This window comes from Brassica napus, chromosome A6, assembly GCF_020379485.1.
Source record: "Brassica napus cultivar Da-Ae chromosome A6, Da-Ae, whole genome shotgun sequence".
Taxonomy (NCBI): Eukaryota; Viridiplantae; Streptophyta; class Magnoliopsida; order Brassicales; family Brassicaceae; genus Brassica; species Brassica napus.
Window position 1 is genome coordinate 5,721,345 of NC_063439.1, and position 10,748 is coordinate 5,732,092.

A 10,748-nucleotide genomic window follows, 5' to 3' on the forward strand; every position below is an offset into this window, starting at 1 on the left:
GGAGAGCACAAAGGCTCCAAACCTCTTTGAACATCATCATATGTTAGTGCAGGATGCAACTAGGCATTAAAACAATATTGTCATATTTTTTGAAATTTTCTCAAAATCTATGGGCTAACCCCTACAAAAATATTGAGTTTTTGGTAAATACTTTATATACTGAAGCCTATAATCTTTAGTGTTGTTTTAAAATTTCTACCATATTCTACATTTGTATTAATGTATGCTAAACTCTTTTTCATGGTAAATGAGCATCGTTCAATGTTTTTATCAAATAATTTAGTAAAACTTCATAATACTCCCTAAATCGATGGAATAACCACTATAAAATTATTATTTTCTTGATAAACGGAGACGACAAAGGCTCCAAACCTCTTTGAACATCATCATATGTTAGTGCAGGATGCAACTAGGCATTAAAACAATATTGTCATATTTTTTGAAATTTTCTCAAAATCTATGGGCTAACCCCTACAAAAATATTGAGTTTTTGGTAAATACTTTATATACTGAAGCCTATAATCTTTAGTGTTGTTTTAAAATTTCTACCATATTCTACATTTGTATTAATGTATGCTAAACTCTTTTTCATGGTAAATGAGCATCGTTCAATTGTTTTTATCAATTAATTTAGTAAAACTTCATAATACTCCCTAAATCGATGGAATAACCACTATAAATTTATTATTTTCTTGATAAACGGAGACGACAAAGGCTCCAAACCTCTTTGAACATCATCATATGTTAGTGCAGGATGCAACTAGGCATTAAAACAATATTGTCATATTTTTTGAAATTTTCTCAAAATCTATGGGCTAACCCCTACAAAAATATTGAGTTTTTGGTAAATACTTTATATACTGAAGCCTATAATCTTTAGTGTTGTTTTAAAATTTCTACCATATTCTACATTTGTATTAATGTATGCTAAACTCTTTTTCATGGTAAATGAGCATCGTTCAATTGTTTTTATCAATTAATTTAGTAAAACTTCATAATACTCCCTAAATCGATGGAATAACCACTATAAAATTATTATTTTCTTGATAAACGGAGACGACAAAGGCTCCAAACCTCTTTGAACATCATCATATGTTAGTGCAGGATGCAACTAGGCATTAAAACAATATTGTCATATTTTTTGAAATTTTCTCAAAATCTATGGGCTAACCCCTACAAAAATATTGAGTTTTTGGTAAATACTTTATATACTGAAGCCTATAATCTTTAGTGTTGTTTTAAAATTTCTACCATATTCTACATTTGTATTAATGTATGCTAAACTCTTTTTCATGGTAAATGAGCATCGTTCAATTGTTTTTATCAATTAATTTAGTAAAACTTCATAATACCCCTAAATCGATGGAATAACCACTATAAAATTATTATTTTCTTGATAAACGGAGAGCACAAAGGCTCCAAACCTCTTTGAACATCATCATATGTTAGTGCAGGATGCAACTAGGCATTAAAACAATATTGTCATATTTTTTGAAATTTTCTCAAAATCTATGGGCTAACCCCTACAAAAATATTGAGTTTTTGGTAAATACTTTATATACTGAAGCCTATAATCTTTAGTGTTTTTTTAAATTTCTATCATATTCTACATTTGTATTAATGTATGCTAAACTCTTTTCATGGTAAATGAGCATCGTTCAAATGTTTTTATCAATTAATTTAGTAAAACTTCATAATACTCCCTAAATCGATGGAATAACCATTATAAATTATTATTTTCTTGATAAACGGAGAGCACAAAGGCTCCAAACCTCTTTGAACATCATCATATGTTAGTGCAGGATGCAACTAGGCATTAAAACAATATTGTCATATTTTTTGAAATTTTCTCAAAATCTATGGGCTAACCCCTACAAAAATATTGAGTTTTTGGTAAATACTTTATATACTGAAGCCTATAATCTTTAGTGTTGTTTTAAAATTTCTACCATATTCTACATTTGTATTAATGTATGCTAAACTCTTTTTCATGGTAAATGAGCATCGTTCAATTGTTTTTATCAATTAATTTAGTAAAACTTCATAATACTCCCTAAATCGATGGAATAACCACTATAAAATTATTATTTTCTTGATAAACGGAGAGCACAAAGGCTCCAAACCTCTTTGAACATCATCATATGTTAGTGCAGGATGCAACTAGGCATTAAAACAATATTGTCATATTTTTTGAAATTTTCTCAAAATCTATGGGCTAACCCCTACAAAAATATTGAGTTTTTGGTAAATACTTTATATACTGAAGCCTATAATCTTTAGTGTTGTTTTAAAATTTCTACCATATTCTACATTTGTATTAATGTATGCTAAACTCTTTTTCATGGTAAATGAGCATCTTTCAATTGTTTTTATCAAATAATTTAATAAAACTTCATAATACTCCCTAAATCGATGGAATAACCACTATAAAATTATTATTTTCTTGATAAACGGAGAGCACAAAGGCTCCAAACCTCTTTGAACATCATATGTTAGTGCAGGATGCAACTAGGCATTAAAACAATATTGTCATATTTTTTGAAATTTTCTCAAAATCTATGGGCTAACCCCTACAAAAATATTGAGTTTTTGGTAAATACTTTATATACTGAAGCCTATAATCTTTAGTGTTGTTTTAAAATTTCTACCATATTCTACATTTGTATTAATGTATGCTAAACTTTTTTCATGGTAAATGAGCATCGTTCAATGGTTTTTATAAATTAATTTAGTAAAACTTCATAATACTCCCTAAATCGATGGAATAACCACTATAAAATTATTATTTTCTTGATAAACGGAGACGACAAAGGCTCAAAACCTCTTTGAACATCATCTAATGTTAGTGCAGGATGCCACTTGGCATTAAAACAATAATGTCATATTTTTTGAAATTTTCTCAAAATCTATGGGCTAACCCCTACAAAAATATTGAGTTTTTGGTAAATACTTTATATATTAAGCCTATAATCTTTAGTGTTGTTTTAAAATTTCTACCATATTCTACATTTGTATTAATGTATGCTAAACTCTTTTTCATGGTAAATGAGCATCGTTCAATTGTTTTTATAAATTAATTTAGTAAAACTTCATAATACTCCCTAAATCGATGGAATAACCATTATAAATTTATTATTTTCTTGATAAACGGAGACGACAAAGGTTCAAAACCTCTTTGAACATCATCTAATGTTAGTGCAGGATGCATAGTTGCCACTAGGCATTAAAACAATAATGTCATATTTTTTAAATTTTCTCAAAATCTATGGGCTAACCCCTAAAAAAATATTGAGTTTTTGGTAAATACTTTATATACTGAAGCCTATAATCTTAAGTGTTGTTTTAAAATTTCTACCATATTCTACATTTGTATTAATGTATGCTAAACTATTTTTCATGGTAAATGAGCATCGTTCAATTGTTTTTATAAATTAATTTAGTAAAACTTCATGATACTCCCTAAATCGATGGAATAACCATTATAAATTTATTATTTTTTTGATAAACCGAGACGACAAAGGCTCAAAACCTCTTTGAACATCATCTAATGTTAGTGCAGGATGCCACTAGGCATTAAAACAATAATTCATATTTTTTGAAATTTTCTCAAAATCTATGGGCTAACCCCTAAAAAAATATTGAGTTTTTGGTAAAAACTTTATATACTGAAGCCTATAATCTTAAGTGTTGTGTTAAAATTTCTACCATATTCTACATTTGTATTAATGTATGCTAAACTCTTTTTCATGGTAAATGAGCATAGTTCAATTGTTTGTATCAATTAATTTAGTAAAACTTCATAATACCCCCTAAATCAATAAAATAACCACTATAAAATTATTATTTTCTTGATAAACGGAGAGCACAAAGGCTCCAAACCTCTTTGAAAATCATCATATGTTAGTGCAGGATGCAACTAGGCATTAAAACAATATTGTCATATTTTTTGAAATTTTCTCAAAATCTATGGGCTAACCCCTACAAAAATATTGAGTTTTTGGTAAATACTTTATATATTAAAGCCTATAATCTTTAGTGTTGTTTTAAAATTTCTACCATATTCTACATTTGTATTAATGTATGCTAAACTCTTTTTCATGGTAAATGAGCATCGTTCAATTGTTTTTATCAATTAATTTAGTAAAACTTCATAATACTCCCTAAATCGATGGAATAACCATTATAAATTATTATTTTCTTGATAAACGGAGAGCATAAAGGCTCCAAACCTCTTTGAACATCATCATATGTTAGTGCAGAATGCAACTAGGCATTAAAACAATATTGTCATATTTTTTTGAAATTTTTGTCAAAATATATGGGCTAGTCTTTCATTTACACTTGAAACCATCTTTTAACCGATTTCAGCTGTTTTATTTTTGTTTAATAACTAAACTTCATTATTTAGACAAGTCAAGCCACTTTTAAGAAAATGAATGAATAATCATAATGTAAAACGAATAAAAGAACAAAGGAGAAAGTAATGGACAGTTCATCAAAGGAGAAAGTAAGGGAAAACAGCGAAAAATTGTTAGAATCTCAATACTTTTGAACACACGGAAACAAAAACGAAACACATTTCTTTAATCTCACCGACGAATAACTAAACATCTATCATCAAATAATAGAGATGATTACAATATACTTCGTCCAAATTAGTTGCTAGTATCATTAGTTTGATATTGATTGATAACCAAACAAAACAAGTATTGATCATTTGATATGTCCATCATATATCAATTAAACAGAGGGTGTAAAAGTGAATTTCGATAAATAATTTTGGTTCGGACAAGCTAATAATGATTTAATCAAGCGACCACCGTTAGATTTTTCCTTGCGACGATGACTGATACTATATCCTTAACGACGTGATCTGATATAAAGTAACGTCGATCATTACGTTGACAAGAGGGTTAGTTAGCACGTGACTTCATCGTCCCGCGCGTAGGACTTGAGTGATAAACCGTAACAAAGAAACAACGTTCCCTGGTTGACTTTTACTACATCTCAGAGATCTACTCTCCCATATTTTAATAGGTAGGTGTTTTTATAAGATAGAAGAGAGTTTGATAGCATGTAAACTAATCTTGTTACCATTCATATCACCTTGGAATATTAAAAATTGGTAAGGATGAAAGAATTACATTAGGAAAGACATATACGGTTTTCAAGAGAAGAACAAGTACAAACATTTATTCGTCAAACATGTATATATATATATATATATATATGTAGGGTGTGTGTAGTATATAGGTTCTTGTGGGTTTATGTATTTGCAGGTGTATATGCATCTATTATGTATCTAATAAATGCGTGTTATAAAGAAAGGTCTGACCAGTACAGAGTGCATATTTATTTTACTTGCTGACTACAGAGAAATGAGTCAATACTTAAAACCAAGTTGAATTAGTTAAACAAAATGAAATCTAATTGTGGAAAATTTCGATCAAAAGTAGATAAATAGTCGGATGTTTCATGTGGATTTTACGTATTTTAAGGATCTAGTTAATCTTTTTTCTTTTAAAAAACATTACTCACTTCCTTCCATGCAGTTAAACAGTCTGTCAATGTGCAGCAACTGATCAACCATCAAGAAAAAAACAAAACTCAAAAAACAAATATTTGTATTTATTGTCTTATCAATTTCCCAAGAAAAAGCTGCCTTGCATCATTAAAAATCCCAAGAATTTATGTACTAAAGCACCTCTCCCTGCATCTTTACAACTAGTATTAATCAAACAACAATAATCTCAGAATCAGTGACATGTTTTTTCCTTCTCTTCCTCTAGCCACAAAACTAATCCTTACTCTGTGATTTCTCCCCAAGAAAATGAAGAATTCCTCCAAAAGCCACATCTATTCTCTCATTTTCCTTCTCCTTCTTCTTCTAACATCACTCTCAGAATCACAGCTAACGTCAAGTGAATCAAGAACTCTACTAGAAATCCAGAAGCACTTACAATATCCACCAGTTCTACGATCATGGACCAACTTCACCAACTTCTGCTACCTCCCATCTTCACCTTCCTTCAAAATCCTCTGTTTCAACGGCCACGTAACCGAACTAACCGTCACAGGGAACAGAACCGTCAAGCTCTCCAAAACATTCTCCACCGACTCGCTCTTCACCGTTCTTACAAAACTCTCAAACTTAAAAACCTTGTCTCTCGTCTCTCTCGGCATCTCTGGTCCCCTCCCTCCAAAGATCACCAGGTTTTCTTCTTCTCTCCAGGCTCTGAATCTCAGCTCTAACTTCATCTCTGGAAAAATCCCTAAAGAGATCTCGTCCTTGAAGAGCCTGAGAAGTCTTGTTCTGGCGAATAACGAGTTCACCGGAAGTGTTCCTGATCTCAGAGGGTTGTCCAATCTTCAAGAGCTGAATCTAGACGGTAATAAACTCGGCCCTGGCGTTGTTACTTCGCTCGCAAGTAACCTGATCACTGTTTCATTGAAGAACAACTCTTTTGGATCAAAGCTCCCAGAACAGATCAAGAAGCTGAATAAGCTTCAAAGCCTGGATCTTTCTTCCAACAAGTTCGTTGGATCAATCCCAAGATTCATGTTCTCCCTTCCTTCGCTACAGAATCTAACTTTGGCACAGAACTTGTTCAGTGGATCACTTCCAAATTCATCTCTATGCAGCTCCAAGCTTAGAGTTTTAGATGTTTCCAGGAATCTTCTAACTGGAAAGCTTCCATCTTGCTTGTCTTCCAAGACTTTCCATAATCAGACAGTGGTCTACACATTCAATTGCTTGTCTGTAAAAGGTTCTCCCTCTGCAAAGTATCAACGTCCTGTTTCCTTCTGCGAAAACGAAGCAAAGCAAGCGGTTTCTGCTGTGAAGTCTGACACTAAGGATCAGGAAAAGAAAGAAGAAGAAGATAAAGGAATAGAACTTGGATTGGTGATTGGCATTATCATAGGTGTGGTCCTCGTTTCAGCGGTTTTGGCTGGTTTGGTTCTGGTTAGGATGAGGAAGTCAAGATCAAAAGAAGTACCTTTAGAAGCAAGCAACGTCGATAAGGTCTCTGTTTGTAGCACAGCCACAAGGTCCACTACATCAAAGACAGTACCAGATCCAAGTAAATAATAAATGCTATTACATTAAATTCTTGAATCAAATTTTTCACAACTTTAACCTAAGTATAATTTCAAATGCAGGACGTGTACCACAAACAATGAGATCTGCTGTGATTGGACTATCACCATACCGTGTTTTCTCTTTGGAGGAGCTGGAAGAAGCCACCAACAATTTTGATGCAGCAAGACTCTGTGGAGAACAGGTAAAGTGAAAAAGCAAACAAAACATGATCATAACTCCATTTGAGTCTCTAATTATGTAATTTAAAAACAGCTGTGCAAAGGTTATCTTAGAGAAGGCATTCCAGTGACGGTGAGGTGTATTAAGCTGAAACAGAAGAGTTCAACATCAACACAGAACTTGGCTCAACAAATGGAAGTTTTATCAAAGCTAAGGCATATGCATTTGGCCAGTGTTCTTGGACACTGCATTGGTACTTACCAAGATCATCATCCATACGCCGGGAGCACCATTTTCATAGTCCAAGAATACATCTCTAACGGGTCTTTGAGGGACTACCTCACTGGTAACACCTTAAAAGAAAAAAAGATGGATTACAAGAGTTTTGGTTTAGGAAACTAATTGTTTAGAAATGTTTTTTTGGCAGATTGGAGAAAAAAAGAGGTATTGAAATGGCCTCAGAGAATGTCTATAGCCATTGGAGTAGCTAGAGGGATACAGTTTTTGCACACAGGAGTGGCACCAGGAATATTTGGGAACAATTTGGATATAGAGAATGTCCTGCTTGATGAAACACTCACTGTTAAACTCAGTGGCTATACTATTCCTTTACCATCCAAGGTATGAACAAAGCAGAGATAACAAGACTTAGCTTCTTATTTCTAATTTCATATCTCTTGGAGGGAATCTTGCAGGTTGGAGCAGAAAGCACTAGCAATGAAGATGGAGAGAAGGAAGATGTGTACCAGTTTGGAGTGATCCTACTTCAGATCATCACGGGGAAAGTAATGGCGGCTGCATCTTCAGAGTTGGGAAGCTTGAAGCTTCAGCTGGAGAATGGTTTGAGAGAGGAACCATCGGTGTTGCGTAGCTTAGCAGATCCGAGCGTGAGGGGAACGTATGCGTATGAGTCACTGAGGACCACAGTCGAGTTTGCCATTAACTGTCTTTGTGAAGATCAGAGGAAGCGGCCATCGATAGAGGATGTTGTGTGGAATCTGCAGTACACGATTCAGGTGCAGCAAGGATGGACAAGCAGTGGAAACCTTGGGGTTGGTGATACATAGATGCAAGGAGGAATATGTCTTCATCATCCCTGATTGAAATAGAGAAACAGCTTGATGAAAAATTCAAAACCCATATAGGAAGATGAATGTAAAACCTCAGAAAAAAAGAGAGGCAGAGCTGCAAAAGCTATATATGTCAGTTGAATGTCCAGAACAGAAGCACTGAATTTGTAACAAATCAAACATAATAAATAATACATTATGTTGGAACTTCTGGTACTTAGTCTTATGTCAGGACTCAGATTTTGGTAAAAACATTATATTGGAAATGTAATTGAAAAGGCATGGATGAGTGATAGAGGGAAAAGGCCACACACTCTTTAATATTCAAATCATAACTTTTTGCCATTTTGGTACAACATTGTTTTGGCACCTAGCAAGAAACCCACAACACATACACAAAAAAAAGTGAACAATTCAGAAGGTTTGGTACAAAGTTTTTACAAGGACGTTAGGCTTCATAGAGAACCCATCAAAGCATTCAATCAGTAGAGTTTTGAAACACACACAAAAGACATGAATGAAAAGATAAGAAAGCCGTTGCTTTAATGGTGACATTGAGTAATTGAGAGTAGGAGAGAGTTGCAGAGCTTACAACTAACTAATACTAATCAGCAGTCCAGCTTTGCTCGACAACATCACGCACTTTTCTGTTGTACTCACGCTTGTTTTCGCTGTACATCCGAGCAGCTTCCGAATTTGCAGGGGAATTTGGATTTGGATCACAGAGCAATGACTGTAGTTAAAAAGAGGAAAATGGATCAGAGAAGAACGGAGTAATCACAAGCTTTCAGGGCATTAAAAGATATTGGTAGTGACATTTCAATATTATTACCTGGATGGAGGTAAGTATAGCAGCAACATCATATATTGGACTCCACTGGTTTTGTAGAATGTCCAAGCAAATACTCCCATCTGCATAAACTGCAAAGCAGGTAGAGAAGAAGAAGAAAGTTAATGCGAGCAAAAAAAAAGCTAAACATTAACCGAGAGTGGAAGAAAAGAGAAGGCGGCATCTCTATAAGCTTACTATTTGGATGAAACATCCGTGACACAAAGCGAACTGTCGGTGGTTTATTTGGATAATCCTCAGAGAACTGCAGTGAGAGTTTGAAAGTACCTGCCAAGAAGATCAAGCAAGAATAAGAAAACTACTACAATAATTGATCCTAATCACAACAATATAACCTTACCTCCATCCCATGGGGTGTCATCAGGCCTGAAAATCCACAAAACAAGAAGATCAAAGTAAGTACAGAAACAACCAATTTTCTAGAAACCAAGCCAGTATCTACGGTACTTGTTTCATTACCCGAATATAACAGCATTCCAGAGCATGATATTGTTGTCGTGAGGAGCACCGCTGATACCCGCAGGTGGGTCTTGCTGCAACCTCTTGAAATCCCTCATCAACCTCTTCCTTGCTGGAGTCGACATCCTCCTTACCTTTACTCTACAAAACAAAAACCCATAACTTCCATCATTCTAACGTCTGAACACCTCTGTGAATCTCGAAACATCTACTGAATATGTTAATATAAAACTGAATCTCAATGGTTTGGGTATGCTAACCAACATGTAACAGAGTGTAATCAACATATAGCAGCTAGATTAGCTTAGAAGCAACATCAAAACTAAGACTTTGAACCTAGAACACAGCCTAAGGTCGCATCAGTTCAGATATAAGAATGACAAAAAAAAAAGACAGCACCTTTATTCTATAAAGAAGAAACCAATTACCAAAAACTAATAATTTAACCTAGAAACAGTTTATCAATTCACCAAAAATAGCTATAATCATGACAAGACCCAGCTCGGATGAAAGTAAAATTCACGGATCCAGCAAAAGCGACATCGAGGAGAGATGAAAAGGGTACCGTGGAAAAAACAGATCTCGTTGTTGAGCAAAAGACGGCGATTACAGGAAGAGGCAAAGATCGCGGCGAGAAGAGGTCGTCAAGCGAACATCTGTGTAGCGGCGGTGACCGCCGGTGATCAGAGGAACAGGTGGGTCGGTTCTCGATCTCAGCGAGAGGAATTGAAAAGTTGAATGATTTTGGGACCAAAGGGTATAATATGATCTTGCCTTTGCTTTGCTTTGCTTTGCTTTGGCCTGGCTTCTAAACCGGTATCAACCGTTAGGGAGTACTGTACCGTTAACCGGATTTAATCGATTACACTTAAACAACGCGAAGATTATAGTTGCTGAACCGAAATAAACAATTGAGAATCTATACCCCTCTTCTCAAATCCTGAGGCTTTTGGATTATACTATAGCTCGTACTCTCTCAACTCGAATCATTTTAAGAGTTGCTCTTAAAATGAAAAAAAAAAACAGCTAAAAATTAAATAAGGCAATACATCCTAGGGGTGGGCACGAGGTAAATAATTGTCGATTCTTGTCGATTCTTGTTACTTGC

The 10,748-nt window shown here is 34.2% G+C and overlaps 2 protein-coding genes across 2 annotated transcripts; one reads left to right on the forward strand and one right to left on the reverse strand.

Annotated features, from left to right (window-relative positions):
* The first annotated feature begins 5,425 nt into the window (after window positions 1-5,425).
* On the forward strand, window positions 5,426-8,547 carry LOC106346585 (probable LRR receptor-like serine/threonine-protein kinase At1g14390). The gene is made up of 5 exons (XM_013785960.3): window positions 5,426-7,082; window positions 7,162-7,283; window positions 7,355-7,607; window positions 7,689-7,882; window positions 7,957-8,547. Exons 1-5 carry the CDS (start codon window positions 5,831-5,833, stop codon window positions 8,326-8,328), a joined length of 2,193 nt encoding a protein of 730 aa, XP_013641414.1. The 5' UTR covers window positions 5,426-5,830; the 3' UTR covers window positions 8,329-8,547.
* Window positions 8,548-8,726: 179 nt separating this feature from the next.
* LOC106346586 (ubiquitin-conjugating enzyme E2 1) lies at window positions 8,727-10,453 on the reverse strand. Its single transcript, XM_013785961.3, has 6 exons — window positions 10,206-10,453; window positions 9,641-9,781; window positions 9,522-9,547; window positions 9,359-9,448; window positions 9,164-9,252; window positions 8,727-9,064 (listed from the first exon to the last, which is right to left on the reverse strand). Exons 2-6 carry the CDS (start codon window positions 9,763-9,765, stop codon window positions 8,936-8,938), a joined length of 459 nt encoding a protein of 152 aa, XP_013641415.1. The 5' UTR covers window positions 9,766-9,781; window positions 10,206-10,453; the 3' UTR covers window positions 8,727-8,935.
* Between the last annotated feature and the right edge of the window lie 295 nt (window positions 10,454-10,748).